Source organism: Hordeum vulgare, chromosome 4H (assembly GCF_904849725.1).
Source record: "Hordeum vulgare subsp. vulgare chromosome 4H, MorexV3_pseudomolecules_assembly, whole genome shotgun sequence".
In the NCBI taxonomy this organism is placed as follows: domain Eukaryota; kingdom Viridiplantae; phylum Streptophyta; class Magnoliopsida; order Poales; family Poaceae; genus Hordeum; species Hordeum vulgare.
In genome coordinates, this window is record NC_058521.1 from 602,444,110 (window position 1) to 602,460,070 (window position 15,961).

At 47.0% G+C, this 15,961-nt stretch overlaps 2 protein-coding genes across 2 annotated transcripts; both read right to left on the reverse strand.

The window, feature by feature from the left end:
- Positions 1 to 3,561: 3,561 nt before the first annotated feature.
- On the reverse strand, positions 3,562 to 5,158 carry LOC123447510 (coniferyl alcohol acyltransferase-like). Its single transcript, XM_045124117.1, has one exon. It carries the CDS (start codon positions 5,134 to 5,136, stop codon positions 3,730 to 3,732), a length of 1,407 nt encoding a protein of 468 aa, XP_044980052.1. The 5' UTR covers positions 5,137 to 5,158; the 3' UTR covers positions 3,562 to 3,729.
- A 2,170-nt stretch (positions 5,159 to 7,328) lies between these two features.
- LOC123447511 (flavin-containing monooxygenase FMO GS-OX-like 4) lies at positions 7,329 to 12,586 on the reverse strand. Its single transcript, XM_045124119.1, has 7 exons — positions 12,052 to 12,586; positions 11,849 to 11,919; positions 11,455 to 11,604; positions 11,227 to 11,309; positions 10,964 to 11,111; positions 10,711 to 10,884; positions 7,329 to 7,662 (listed from the first exon to the last, which is right to left on the reverse strand). The coding sequence occupies exons 1-7, from the start codon at positions 12,584 to 12,586 to the stop codon at positions 7,480 to 7,482; spliced, it is 1,344 nt and encodes a 447-aa protein (XP_044980054.1). The 3' UTR covers positions 7,329 to 7,479.
- Between the last annotated feature and the right edge of the window lie 3,375 nt (positions 12,587 to 15,961).

Sequence of the window (15,961 nt, forward strand, 5' to 3'; positions counted from 1 at the left end):
GTAACACTGTCATTTTTGGAATTCATACATCAACTGCAAGTATCATTTATGCCTTTTGTTGGTTGACGTATCATTTATCTTTTTATAACCAAGCCCTGTTATGCATGATTCATGTTATGTGGGAACTTTATTTTGTTGTTATCGTTTGGATAAGAATACTTGCAAATATTTAAGTTGGTAGCTTTTCTTTTTCCAGGTCAGAACATAAACTGTGCAGTTCACTTATCATTTATTGCTAGATTCGGTGAGTTGGTGGTATTATACACGAAAAACAGAATATTTCATATTTAGCTATTGTACTCTGCTGACAGACGAGTGCCAAAGATATCATTTCATTATCACGATGCAGCATTTGTTGCTAAACCCAAACTGTCCTTGTGTTATCTTTTGACGGATGACTTTAACTCTCCTATGTTTGTTCATCAGTCATTGGGTTTTTTATGGATCATTTATTGGCTGAAACAACATTTTTATTGCAGTTGACCAAACCCAACTAGACTGTGCTAAATCATGAGTGAAATCAGCTATCTCGGCGAACCTAGAATCAAAGGTATGCATACTCATGTGATATTTCTGTAATTGTGTCTGACGGTCTACTAATAATTAAACTCACATGCATCAGCAACTGAAGACATGGGGCGCCAAGTATTAGCATTTGTTGAAAGGTACAATGTTTAAACATTTCCGCTAAACCTTAATATTTTTGCTGGTGCCTATGGTTCGATTCCCATCAAGGTCGAGAAAAACGTATGTTTATTCTTCGCTCTAGACATTTTAGAATTTATGGCTCGGGGATGATGATGTCTGCTTTGCCATTTTAGTTGGTTAGTAGAATAATTAATAGCTCGAGATTGACAATGACATGTTAATTTATTGCACATATTGTAATCATATTAGATATGAGTACGAGGGAGCCCTCTTAACCATCTTTTATTATTTGGTACAAATTATATGATTATTAATGCAGAGTTGCAGACCCGTGCTACTCCCTCCGTCACGGTATAGAAGGCGTGCATGCAAATTCTCTAGGACCTAGGTGGTTATTGATTGGCTGTGAAATGAGTTAAAACTATCATTCACACTACGCATGCATATAGAAATAGTACAACGGAGTACTAATTAGCTGCTAGGAGTAAATGCAACGCGCCTTAATCTTTGTCTATTTTGAAAACGCACGCAAGTCTAACTGTGCCTTCTAAACCGTGACGGAGGGAGTACTTGTTTTTTTAATGATGGTTGCTTAACCAAACTGTAATTTTGTTCCCCAGATGGTGCAAGTACAGAAGGAGCAGAAGATTGTACGCCTGAGTGATGCTTGCTTAACCGTACTTAATTTGTTTTACTAAGATGGATTAAGCCTGGGTGGAGGTACCAGTTGTGTGCAGGGTGGATGTGTGCAAGCTAGAAGTTAAAATTTTAATTGTGATATGTTATTCATCATGCGGGCGGTTTAACATATGTTTTAGTTTATAGGAATAATAATAGCATAACCATCTCTTGTGGCCACACATTGAAGGAACCAACCACAGAGTGTGCAGTATTGGCAGCATGAGGAAGCAGGGATGGTGACCTGACGAGGAGAGGAGGAGGTTAATGGGAAGCAGGGACGGATGACTTTAACTCTCCTATGTTTGTTCATCAGTCATTGGGTTTTTTATGGTTCATTTATTGACTGAAACATCATTTTTTATTGCAGTTGACCAAACCCAACTAGACTGTGCTAAATCATCAATGAAATCAGCTATCTCGGCGAACCTAGAATCAAAGGTATGCATACTCATGTGATATTTCTGTAATTGTGTCTGACGGTCTACTAATAATTAAACTCACAGACATCAGCAACTGAAGGCATGGGGCGCCAAGTATTAGCATTTGTTGAAAGGTACAATGTTTAAACATTTCCGTTAAACCTTAATATTTTTGCTGGTGCCTATGGTTCGATTCCCATCAAGGTCGAGAAAAACGTATGTTTATTCTTCGCTCTAGACATTTTAGAATTTATTGCTCGGGGATGATGATGTCTGCTTTGTCATTTTAGTTGGTTAGTAGAATAATTAATAGCTCGAGATTGACAATGACATGTTAATTTATTGCACATATTGTAATCATATTAGATATGAGTACGAGGGAGCCCTCTTAACCATCTTTTATTATTTGGTACAAATTATATGATTATTAATGCAGAGTTGCAGACCCATGCTACTTGTTTTTTTTAATGATGGTTGCTTAACCAAACTGTAATTTTGTTCCCCAGATGGTGCAAGTACAGAAGGAGGAGAAGATTGTACGCCTGAGTGATGCTTGCTTAACCGTACTTAATTTGTTTTACTAAGATGGATTAAGCCTGGGTGGAGGTACCAGTTGTGTGCAGGATGAATGTGTGCAAGCTAGAAGTTAAAATTTTAATTGTGATATGTTATTAATCATGCGGGCGGTTTAACATATATTTTAGTTTATTGGAATAATAATAGCATAACCATCTCTTGTGGCCACACATTGAAGGAACCAACCACAGAGTGTGCAGTATTGGCAGCATGAGGAAGCAGGGATGGTGACCTGACGAGGAGAGGAGGAGGTTAATGGGAAGCAGGTAACAACCTACGATCTCTTCCTATTTTTTATCACCTTCTTGTTTAGTACCACAACAGATAACCATCTCTTGACACTTCTTCGCTAAACAGGTAAGCATCATGGGCAGTGGGTATGAGGAGGACGTTGGAAAAATGATTTTTTGGGTGCTGATTTCCCCAATGCTGGTTGGTTAGATGATATATCTCTTGATAATGCAGTGTGCTTTCAATTTCGTGAGTTTGACCTCTTTCAGAAAGCTTTTCAATTGCAGGCCTCTCTCTCATGGATGGATGGTCACATGGAAGTAATCAATTGACTAGCTATGAAGATTGTTGGGATTGACAAAAACGCAAAAGTGATCCAGTTGGTGGAACTATTGTAGAACTCCTCAAGGAGGTAACCCTTTACGAGAGGGTGCAAGTGTTACTGTCTGCTGCTATATTTAACGGTAAATAAAAAACAGTCTACAAGTAGTCAAATATTCTTGATTGAAAGTCTGCAAGTAGTCAGGTAGTCTTACTAAAGGCCATTCCAGAAGATCTTTGCTTGTTGTAGCTATATAGTTTACCTCTATTTTTTGCGAGTAGCTAGCACTGTATTTAATTCTCTTTGTGGCCTTGGCGAGGATTTTTCTGCCCGCTTTTTTTCTTGCACCAAATTAGCTCCTTTGACTCTGATGCGATTAAACCTTGTTATAATAATATGTCAGAAGCAGGCTAGCATTGCTTTTATGTAACTGGGCATAAATCACAAACAACAAAGAGAAAAAGGCACCACCCAACTTTTACTCAGGTGGATCAAAATGTGCAGAAACAAGATAAGTACGCACAGGCGTGCCATAGGAGGCGCCATCAGGTGGCACCCACACCAGCTTCTCCTACCGAAAAGCAGTGTCGTGGCTTTAGAAAAGTAAAAATCAGTTTATTTTGTCGAAGTATGTATACGTGTAAATTTACTAGTGAGAGAAGGGATGGGGGAGAGAGAGAGAGATTAGAATCGAGGAAAGAACAGACACTGTGTTGCACAACGAAGAAGGCGGATACCAAGTCTCTTTTCAGCCGGTTGACGCTGAGAGTTCAAGTTATTTTTTGGGATCGCTGGTCCTCTTATTGTAAAATTAATTAATGCCATGCATGCATGCGGCCAGGGTCGGCTATACTAATTTTCTGCTGACACGAGGCCGAGATACTCGGCGGTGAGAGGCTTGAAGATGCGCTGCTCGTCGGAGTCCAACGCCGCGGCGAGCTTCGGCCAAACGGACATGCCGAAGATCCAGCAACCACCACCACCGTCATCCTCCGGACGCGCCATGATCTTCACGAAGCCGGAGCACAGCCTCCCGCAGTCAACCCACGTAGGCATCACCATGGCGGCGCGCCCGAATCCGAAGTCCGTGTAGATGCTAAAGGACGCGAACGACGTCACGCCCATCGCCGAGCTGCCCAGCCCGACGGTCGCCGTCTCCACGAACTTCACCGCAGCCTTGCCATTGTCGTTGCCCTTGTGCTCCTCAACCCAGTCCACCAGCTCCTGGAAATGCTCGTCGGTGGCCGTCGACCTGATCGACTCGCGCATCATCGACGCGATCTCCGGGAGCGACTGCCGCTGGATCGCGTCCACGCTCGCCTCCGCCACCGCGAACGTCGTCACGTTGCCGACGTAGCTGCGCATGGCTTCCCCCGGCGCGGTGGTGAGACGCCGTCGCCCGTTCACCCACCAGCCCATGCGGCAATTCTCGTCGGACGAACCCACGGTGGCGGCGAACACCTTCCACAGGTACGCAGACACCGCCTCGACGCGGCTCGCGCCGCGCTCCCCGTCGCCGCTCGCCTGCACGCGCAGCATGGCGAGGTCTCGCTCCTCCACGTAGTAGGTGCGGCCGACCAAGGAGCCGCCGGCCGTGAGGGAGTTGACGAGACGATCGCTCGCCAACGGCATGAACAGCTCGCCCACCGAAGGGCCGTACGACGGCGCAGCGCGAGGGCAGAACACGGAGCGGTCGTAGTTCGGGGCAGCGACGATCGTCCCGGACCGCACGACCTCAGGCCACGCGTCAACGATCATGGACAGCGCGCACCCATCCGCGAGGCCGTGGTTGGTGCTCCAGGCTACGACGAACCCGCCGCAGGCGAACAACACCAGCTGCACCGACAGCGCGACGTCCGCGCCGTACTGGACGGGGACGCCGATCCTCGCCAGCGACGCGTCCAGGTCGCCGAAGTGCAGGCTGGCCAGCGCCACGCCGACCTCGCCGACGACGAGCTCCGCGCCCTGGTTGTAACAGTGCACCTCCGGGAGACCTGAGCGCGGGTCGGCCACGATGCGGCCAGCGAGGTGAAAGAAGTGGTCCAGCAGGGACGGCAGCTTGGCCTCGAAGGTGGCAACGACGTCGACGAAGCCACCGCCGCCCGTCGAGGGCCTGCGGTAGGCGCAGACCATCGAGAGCGGCATGGGGTAATACAGCAGGTCGAGGTTGGAGACGGGAAGCACGGCGCCGGGCCGCGTGACGGAGGCCTTCACGGTGCTCCTGCGGATCACTCGGACGCGCGCAGAATCGTTTGCCATTTCTGCTTGCCGCTTACTACAAACTCACCTGCTCTGAGGTACGCTTTCCCTTCCTGGCCCTCAAGTTATACATGTGTTGCAGACAGTAGAAGTTGACCTTGCAAATTCCAAAGTCAGCGTGGAATCTTTTGTACTGGCTAGGGCAGCATTGGATGCCAAGATGATAATATACACAAATATATCATCAGATCGATGATGCATGCATTTACCCTGCAAAAACAAAAAATGCATGCATTCTTAGAAGAAGAAAAAATGCATCATTTTAATGTTTTTACAGTCATCAGGGTGGAATCTTTTGTACTGACCAGGGCAGCCTTGGATGCCAAAATGATAATATACAAAATGTATATGATCAGATCGACGATGCATGCATTCTTAGAAAAATATCGACGATTGATTCTTCTTAATGTTTTTACGGTCATCAGCAACTGCACTCGTCCCCCCGCAAACAAAAAAAGTTATGTAGTGATGATGCTATTAAGTGGGGGAGCGCCGGAGCCAGCGCCCAGCTACCCTGAGCACTTGCCCGAGCTCGCTGCGTATGCGAAGCTGTACGACGTCATTTTTCAGCTGACCAAATCCACGTGTACGTCAAGGTTTTCTAGGCAAAACTGCTTTGGGCTTCTTTCTCTATTCTGCTTGATGAAAATTAGCAACAGGCCTCGGCCTAAAAAGGGAGGAACGCATGTTTTACTCGATAGCAATCGCTCCAGCCTCTCCACCTTACCTGCCAGCCCGTTATGTAGCTGTTCACCTCACGATTACAAATCATGGAGAATGACTGGCGGTAAAATTACAAATTGATTATCAGCATCCTCTACTACTCATGCTCTCTTTACTCGGTAGATAAAATTACAAATTAATGTGGCCATCGGATGCATAGGTTTAGGCCTTCAATTTTGATGTATGTACTCCCTCCGTTCGTAAATATAAGACATTTTAGATATTTTATTAATATGGACTACATACAGATGTATATAGTCTTATTTTAGAGTGTACATTCACTCATTTTGCTTCGCATGTATTCTATATTGAAATATCTAAAAGGTCTTATATTTAGGAACGAAGGGAGTACGTGGGGATTATCCATTTGAATGACGAAAACTTTGTGAACCTAGTCGTTGATTTAGACATTTTCCTCTTGATAGCTGAATGTTAACTTGAATCACTAAATTTTACAGGTGTTTTTTTTGTCTATAGAGCAACCAACGAAAATGTGAATGGTGACCAAAAAAAATAGAAGTAGAGCCACTGCAACGGTGCAACCACATAAAAATGCCGATGAATTTAATCCAAATGATATTGAGTGTGATATGAAAAAGAAAAAACAAATTCCTGAGTATCGTCCTGATATTCAAAACCAAGTGAGACGAGCATATGTATTGAAGGTTTCAATATATTGATATGTTATATAGTCCTTCCATCCCGAATTACTTGTCGCGGAAATGAACGCTCCATTTCCGCAACAAGTAATTCGGGGCGAAAATAATATATTAGCTCACTTTAAATTATGTTTGTATTTATATTTTTTACTTCATTATTAATATAGAATTGTGGTTCAAAACTTTGAGACTATTTTATATGTTATATATCCAAACACCCAATTGCTGTTTGTCGTGATCATTCTGAATCAATCGTCGACCCGATGCCGTTTGTAGATGATCTTTGTTTGCTTGCATATCAACGTTTTTATTTAGTCTGTTGGTTTCTTATTTGTTTTGGGTTTAAATTCTAATTTATTGGCAATTGAGCCTTATTTTGTAATTTATTATTTTAGAAATGTCACGAGGAGTAGTTATACTCCCTCCGTTCCATATATAAGTCTTTTTAGAGATTTCACTAGAGGACTACGTACGGATGTATATAGACATACTTTAGAGTGTAGATTCACTCATTTTGCTCCGTATGTAGTCCCTTAGTAAAATCGCTTAAAAGACTTATATTTACGAACGGAGGGAGTAGGTGCTAATATTTATTCATGTTGCCAGAAATTATTTGGACCGGAATTTGCTTCAATCCTGGCTCGGTTGCTGGCGACATTTATCTTAGATGGATGATGTTGGTCTATAGTATCATGAATGTATCGCCTATATGTGCCGGGTTTGATTCCACTTTTTGCTTTTTATGAACTGCATCACTCATCTTTTTTTATGAACTGCCCTCACCTGAATATGTTGATCAAAACGGGCTAAAATCCCAGATGGTTACAAAGGCACACATCACTCATCTTGATGTCAAGCACAAAAGTTATTGGTGTCACGAAGAAGAATGATGCGATCCAATCCACCTAGCAGTAATAGAAACAGAACCGTAGCAAAGATCATATATGCATATGCATATATATCATAGGTACTTGGCGAAATCACGATGCGCTTGGTCCAGCAGGTGGGCGTCGTCGTCCCACTCGTCCCGGTAGCTCTCCGGCCGTCCCCTCAGTCTGCCTCTCGCCGCGACATAGATCGCCCTCCTCCACTCCTCCATCCTCTCCAGCCCGGACCGCTCCGCCAACCAGTCCTCGTACTCGAACTGCAATGCCAAGTTCAGTCATTAGCCAAGCATGAACAAAATTGTGTACTTGGTTTTATATTTCCTTATTTATTTACACAGGGTATATGTTAGAGTTGTGTCGAATATTCTTATACAAGATAGGTTACAGTTGGACTCTGAGTAGTATTGTGTTTAGACAGGACATGGAGTCGTGTCCTGATAGGATACTTGTATCCTAGGCCTCTCATATATAGCGGGGGTAGACACATGATGTAACCCATGCCAACATAATAGCACAGGCACGCGGGGAGCCGGCGGCGTGTGCCGGCGTCTGGGCGGCCGGGATGCGGTATTGTGACGGTGTCACGGGGAGGAGCGCCCTTAGTCATGCCCCGGAAATGTAGCCATATCGGTGAACCTCGTTAACAAATCTCGGTGTCGTGCTTGTGTGATTGCTTGGTCCTCGGTAGATCGACGGAAAGCCTTGGATTATTCTAACAAATGGTATCATGAGCAAGGTTCGAAGAAATTTTGGTTGTTAATCTAGAGACAAGGAAGAAAATATCTATGAAATTGTGCGGGATGATCATTGAAGCAGAAGGAAATTGGCATGCATCGTCGATGAGTTGCTGCGGACACGGTCTGGAACAGATGGATTCGTGGTGATATTATTTTCAAGGAAGCAATCGGAAGCAGGAAGAGTATGCAGATCGGTTTTCAGCGGCGGCGTAACATACGTGCAGCCAGCGCTTCGGGGCTGATCGGATAGATTTGATCCGGTTGGGCAACCTAGCGACGGTGGCACTGGAATAGCTACGGAGCCGCGTGTGCAGGCAGACCAGCTAGGGCAGGCAGCGTGTCCTGTAGGGCAGCAGCATGTTGCCCAGGTTCAGGTGGCGTGAAGGGCAGGCAGCCCAAGCATGGGGCCTAAGACGTGGGGCTCTATCAGCTGGTGGGCAGGCCGGTCCAAGGCGAGGCTGGACGAGGCCCAGGCGCGGTGCCGTTGTGTTGCAGATGGCTGGCTGTAAGTTGTGGACGTGGCGATGTACTGCATAGCTGTGACACGAGTTTTGTTGGGGAAAAAGGAATGCGTCTGGACTCATAGATGCACGTTGAATGCTGGTGTTGACCATCTTGAGCAAGGTCAGGGAGAGGCAAATCAATCTAGACGCTACAAGCATGCATGGAAACACGATGGAGTTTGAATCTCTACGATTGTGTGCATATGGAAAGTCTACTACAGGGATTTCCTCATTGTCTTCTTGCTTGGTACACCTACAGTTTACGTACAGGATGACGACGTGCGTATATGGCTCGGAGGAGTCTGGAGCGCGTTGTGGCGGGATCATGCATACATATGGTGTCAAGTAATGCACCGGGATGTGCGGGCGGATATGACACAAGGTGGAGCATGGTTACAGTTCGATATTTTCGGCTGGGTCGGACTGGACTGTCTGACGGATCGACGTGATGTCGATCAAAGCAGAAGAAGGCGGTGATTTCAGCGACGACGACATAGGAGCGTGATGCTGATGGTGGTCGACTTCTGGGGCGTGGAAACACGTGGTGCAGGTCTGAGGGCTTGTGCGGCGTCAACAGACTATGACGCATGGTTGATTCAAGACAGTGCACACATGAGAACTTGAAGTCGACAGGGCGCGGGGTAGCACGGCCAGCTACATGGAGTCATGTTGAAGGTGGAGCTGGAGTCTAGCGAAAGACTTCACTCTGTGCTGATGGAGGGGCTACGGCGTAAGAATTCGGAGAATCGTAGCCTATTTCAGTGGGATAGCGAGAGACACGTGGATTGGACTGGGTACCACTCGTCTGATGGAGACGTGATACTCGGCATCGGTCGGTGATGATCGGTGGTTCTCTGCAGTGGGGGTTGAGTGGTGTGGGTTCGCGACCTTGGAAAACTTGAATAGGACAGCAGAGGCTCGACGCGGTGATAGCGACGAGGTGTGCGGTAAGCACGGGACACAGCTACAGAACAAGGCACTGGTGGTCAAACATGTTGTCGGACAAAGTGTGTAAAGGGTGCTGAAGCAGTGTTGACGGGTACCAAATTGAAGTTGATGACTGGGTCTATCGGTGCTAGTTGATGGACAGGAGTTGACCATAAAGAATCTGAGAAAGTGACGGAAAGTCTAAATTGTCATAAGCGAAGAAAGTACATGGCCGCATATGTTGTGGTGTTTAGTGCACATGGGAAGGTGCATATGACAAGTACAGAAGGAGGCGGAGTGCTATAGCTTTGGGACATTGTCAGAGACTATCCGGAAAAAGGATGAGACAACTGCGAATTTGACTCGGGGATGACACACGGCGCCGGTGAAATTCTTTCAACTTTGAGATAGACGGTCAAGGAAGAGCGAGGATGTTGAGTTCAGATAACTCTTATACGTGGCATCCAATATGTGGGTTATTCACTTTCATGCAGGTCAGTGATCAGTGTGTGATGACGTTGAATGGATAACTCTTATACGTGACATCCAATAAGGAACTTAACTTTGCTCGAGGGTTGACTGTGAAGAAGACGAGAAGGGACTACAGTTGCAGGTGGAGTCACATGGAGTCTGGGAGTAGCAGTGGTGCTCATGGCGTATCTCAAGTCCAATGTACATGAAAGTTTGACCCATGGATGAACTCAATGTGGTGGAGAATATTCGCCAAGGTGGAGTTTGTTAGAGTTGTGTCGAATATTCTTGTACAATGTAGGTTACAGTTGGACTCTGGATAGTATTGTGTTTAGACAGGATATGGAGTCGTGTCCTCATGGGACACTTGTATCCTAGGCCTCTCATATATAACGGGGTTAGACACACGATGTAACTCATATCAACATAATAGCACAGGCACGCGGGGAGCCGGCGGCGTGTGCCGGCGTCTGGACGGCCAGGATGCGGTATTGTGACGGTGTCACGGGGAGGAGCGTCCGTAGTCATGCCCCGGGGATGTAGCCATATTGGTGAACCTCGTTAACAAATCTCGATGTCGTGCTTATGTGATTGATTGGTCGTCGGTAGATCGACGGAAAGCCTCGGATTATTCTAACAGTATATAGTAGATGATGGGTGCACGCACCGTGCTTGCTCCCAGGTCGTGGGTGAACCTCTTGGGGCATCCACGGGCTTCCATGTCCGAGTAGAAGGCCGCCACTTCTTGGGTCATCTCCTCCGGCGACGGCAGCTCGATCCTCCCCGACAGAACCCCGGCCACCCAGCTGCTCTGCAGCTGGAACACTGGGAAAAGGATTGCCTGGACGTACGTATGCATGCATGTAGATCAAAGTGAGCTAACCTAACCTGACATATGATTAATGATGCGGATGACTGACCTTGAATGGCAATCCGATGAAGGAGATGTGAGGTGCCAGATGCGGCGGGAACACGTGCTTGTACAGCGGGCCCACGCGGTTGTCGTCGACGGCGATAACAGGGTCGCCGTCTTGGTCGCCGTCGAGGAACGGGAAGTTGTACTTGTACCTACGACGACCGAGCACATGTCCATCGATACGTAAACATCGATCTCCATTAATAAGCGGCATGATTTGAGACCACATTGGAGCGTTAATTTGGCAAGATCGATGTGCGCATGTACCCAGTGCAGTGCACGATGGCGTCCGCCTTCACCCGGCTGCCGTCCTGGAACACCACGCCGCCGTCCTCCTCGGCACGATCCACCTGTATATATGGATGTATCCAACCATATTTGAAACAGCTCGAGACGACGTGGGGATTGGATGTGGGCGTGATGATGTTGTGTACTACGTACTGCTCTCTCCATCCCAAATGTATGTAAGACATTTTTTGACACCGATTATATTACCATGGGATGTAGCCACAGGTTGGCATGGGCAGTGGCGCTCTGCATCTCAGCAGGCGCCGCTCGAATTGCGACATGGACCTCCTTGGCGACGCCGGCGATGTCCCTCGAGATGTCCATCCCGCTGGGATTGTATCCTATTATCACCACAACCTACCAATATATATATATAAGATACATGTTGCAAATTTTAATTAATCAATCTGTAGCATAGAACCACATTGATTAAGCAGCCTAGCCACAAAAACTAACAAAGTGTTGCCGGCCAGAAATTATCATGTAGGAAGAGATGTACTCCCTCCGTTTCAAAATAAGTGTCTCAACTTTGTACTAGCTCTAGTATAAAGTTGTATTAAGATTGAGACAGTTATTTTGAGACGGAGGGAGTACTACGCACTTGGCCGTGGAATGGGTCGGGCAGACGGTAGCTGTGGCTGTGCGTCTGCTTCCCCGGCCAACCGTCCATGCCTGCACATCATGCATGGCATCATCCATCAATCAACAAACCTTAATACGTACTCCATATAATTATTCGATGGATCGATCGCCATGGAAATTGTACCTTGTAAACTAGTTTAGCTAGTGGGATGGATGCATTACCGGCGATGTGCTCCGCGAGGCGGGGCTCGGCGAAGTGACCGTTGCAGACAACAACGGCGTCAAACAGCTCCGAGCGCGCCTCCTCTGGTTCGCCGGCGAGCTTCGTCGGGGAGGAGGACGACACCCTCCATCTCCCTCTCCCTCCCGTGTCCCTGCGGACGCTGACGACGTCCGTCTCCAGCCGGATCAGCCCGAGGAGATGGAACCGCCGGGCGAACTCCTCGAGGTAGCGGAGCACCTCCTGGTGCCCGGGGAACCTGCGCGGATCAACGGAGCCCTCATCGGCGACGAAAGGGAAGTCGAGGAAGCCCATGCACTCGCGGGGCAGGTTCGTGCGGAGGGACGCATAGAGGCTCCCGTGGACGCCGCCGGCGCCGAGCGGGTCCGCCGACGCCGCGTCTTGGTAGCGCCAGCTGCCGCCCACGCCGGCTGCGCGCTCGAAGACGACGGGCGTGTGGCCCTCGCGCCTCAGCTCCCGCGCAGCCACCAGGCCGGCCGCCCCCGCGCCGATCACGGCGACCCGCGACGATGGCATCGGAGGAGGACAAGTCTCCAAGTCTTGGCTCTCTCGTCGTCGCGTGTGTCGTCTTTTTCATTCACATTCGCGTCAATCTTTAGTTTCTTTAAGAGCATCTCCAGCTGCTGCTTCTCCTATTTGCACATCCGCTAGAGGTCACTCGACTCAAAACAAAAATTAATGTGTCATCAACAAATCATGATAGTTACATTTATTTTGGCTCCATTATTTATCCGCGTAGGCAGCCCGCCCCCCCACCCAGCTAATCTGGCCGTTGGCTTAGTTAGGTTAGTTTGCTTTTGCAGCATGAAATAATGGTCACGAGCCGCGACCTGTGCGCGCCGTGAAGGTAGCTAGCATGGGCGGATCGGACATGGTCACCACGTCGTGCCCGGTAGTCTCGCAGGTAGCATAGGAGGCACGATTGAAGCTTGTGGGATGGCGCGAGCAAAGCGGATCGTGGCGCGTAGATAGGATCGCTACCTGCCTCATCTCTCTTTGTACCAGATAAATAGCAGTGAAAAAAAGGGAAAAGTCGCTAGTTGCACGCGACGCAAAACCATTGTCTACCTGTGATCGAGATCAGCGCATCTTCGTTTCCAACAAGTGGTATTCAGAGCACATGCCTTTGAGCGATCTCGGTCGGAGCCCGGGACAGCGCCGGACGCGCCCGCAGCAGCGTGCATGGCTGGCCTGAACGGAGGCGCGGGCGGACAGGCTCGCTCGCAGACTCCACCACGGGACCGCAGCCGTGGGCGAAGCCGCGTCAGGCGGGAGCGGCAGGTGGTAATCCACCAGGCTGCCGCGGCGGAACGAGCGCCGTTCGTACCGGGCGCCGGCACCACCTTCCCAACCCTCACCTCGACCAACTACATCGAGTGGTCGCTGGTGATGAAGGTGCACCTGGAGTCCTGAGGACTCTGGGATGCGATCCAAGGCAACGCGCAATGCGTGCGCGACAATAAACAGGCGCTAGGCGTCCTGTTCCGACCGTCCCACCGGAGATGCTCGGCGTCCTCGTCGTCAAGGAGACGGCGAAGGAGGCATGGGACACCGTCAGGATCATGCGCATGGGGGTGCACCGGGTACGTGAGGCCACCGCGCAACGGCTTCGCGTGGAGTTCGAGCAGATCACGTTCCACGACGGCAAAACCCTTGATGCTTTCGGCATGCGCATCACCGGCCTAGTCAACCAGCTGCGCACCCTCGTCGACAACCTGGAGGAGGTACGGGTCGTTCAGAAAGTCTTGTGCGTCGTTCCCTCCCGCTACTCCCAGATCGCGGTGGCGATCGAGACCCTTCTCGACCTGAGCGTGATCTCGGTTGAGGAGCTGATCGGCCGCCTCAGGACCGCCGAGGAACGTTGCGCGGCGCCCGCACCGGCCCAGGGCGGAGGGCACCTACTTCTGACGGAGCAGCAGTGGGAGGCGCGCAAGCAAGGGCGGGAGACTAGCCAAGGTTCTGGCGATGGCGGCGCCGGCCAGAACACCGGCCGGGGAAAGAACCAAGGAAGGAGGAACGACTCCCGTCCATCCCAAAACGGTCACCCCACTTTCTTAGGTGCAGATAAGTGACACCACTTCTGGCAGCCTGGGTATTTTTTATTTTTTTCATAGATGATTTATTCAAAACATTTTATAGTTTGAATCGTGTGCCCAAATTCAGAACAATTTTCACCGTTGGATTTATTGCACTAATCTTTAAAATTAGATCCCACGTTAACAAGTTACGACGAACTTCTTTCCTGCAAAAATAGAAAACTATGAAAAAAAGAAAATCCTAAAAAATCTGGTAAAAAAAGAATACCAAAAGGTGGCAAGAAAAGAATGATTACTGAAAAAATAGAAAGAAAAAACAGAAGCACAAAAGCATGGTTACGTTTTTTTACTTTTCCCTTTTCAAGAAGCATTAAGGAAACAAATATATGCTTCGATGAGACGCAAACTTTTATGAAAGCACATATTTGTTTTTGCTTTGCGAGAAGCACAACTCGCTGAAGCAAACTTGCGCATCAAGAGAAGTAGATCTATGCTTTTTTTGTTGAAGCCTAAAATTTTATTCTTTTCAGAAAACACGATTGTGCTTCGTAGAGGAAAAATGCTCCAAAACTAGGAAAACAAAGCAAAAGGCAAATGACACAAAAAACCAAAATAGAATAAAAAACATACAGAAAAAACAATAAAAAATCCAGAGGGAATGTCAAGCAGACGACACGTTGTAGCAATTGGGCGTCAAGGATGAGTGAATTTGTACTCTAAAGTATGTCCATTTGCATCCGTACGTAGTCCATAGTAAAATTTTAAAAAGACTTATATTTAGGAACGAAGAAAGTATTTTGTTAATTGGCACCGGAAGCATTCAGAAATGGCGGGGCCCACCTATGTTCCCGTGGGAGGGAGCTATTTCCGGTTTTGGAAGGTTCCCTGGTCATTTTTGTTCGTTTTTGATTTATTTTTCTGGACAGGTTTTTGATCGGGTTTCTTCTTTTCTTTTTCAGCTTCTTTTCCTTACTCATTTTTCTGGTTTTTATAAAATTCCAACATTTTTCAAATTTAATGAACTTTTTAAAAAAATGAAAAACTTTTATTCAAACCAATAAAATTTTGTAAATTCTGATAAACTTTTTTATAAACTTGATGAACTTCTATTTGAAAATTTGCAATCTTTTTTTCTAAAATTGATGTACTTTTTAAACAATTCGTGAACTTCTCTAAAAATTGATTAACCTTTTTTGGAATTTGCAAACATTTTAGCAAAATACATGAACAGGTTCAAAAATCAATAAACTTTTTAAAACTTTCTGGACTTTTTTTCAAACTAGTGAACTTTTCTTCAAAATTGATGACTTTTTCCAAATTTGCCAACTTTTATTGAGTTCGGTGAAATTTTCTGATTTTTGCATTTTCTCTAGTTTTTTCAACTTAAAGTCAACTAGTAAGCTGACATGGTCCACCAGCCTGGTCAATTTTGCCGGTCAACCACGAGGAGAAAATTACATAATGAGGCCATTAACACGCGCTTGTACTGATTAGGAGCTTCCCAAGGCTTTGACCCAAGGCTTTGAGTTTGACTAGGAGCTCCCCAAGGTGCGACCCTTGGATAATATACGTCTCGCCACAAAGTTTTCAGTGTACATATGTTTTCTTGTCCGGTCATTTCGTTGATCTTTCTTTACATTAAAAGGCTCGCACATTTGAACAATTTGTTGGTTTGCTCTTCTTTCTGAGGGAATGTTTATGTCTATTGGTAAGACTGTCTGGTTTTAATCACTTTTTTCTTCTTCTTTCTAGTGTTCTTCGGTATTCTTTTGTTTCCTCTGTTTGTATTTTATCCTACTTCCTTTTTTGTGTTTTCTTTTTATTTTTCAGTTTTTGATTTTATAAATTTCATGAT

Coding starts and splice junctions, on each gene's coding strand:
- LOC123447510 (XM_045124117.1), bottom strand. CDS start 5,136: ATGGCAAACGATTCTGCGCGCGTCCGAGTGATCCGCAGGAGCACCGTG.
- LOC123447511 (XM_045124119.1), bottom strand. CDS start 12,586: ATGCCATCGTCGCGGGTCGCCGTGATCGGCGCGGGGGCGGCCGGCCTG. Junction 11,112..11,226: donor GCCATCGTGCACTGCACTGG/GTACATGCGCAC, acceptor CGGTCGTCGTAG/GTACAAGTACAACTTCCCGT. Junction 10,885..10,963: donor TCATCGGATTGCCATTCAAG/GTCAGTCATCCG, acceptor ACGTACGTCCAG/GCAATCCTTTTCCCAGTGTT.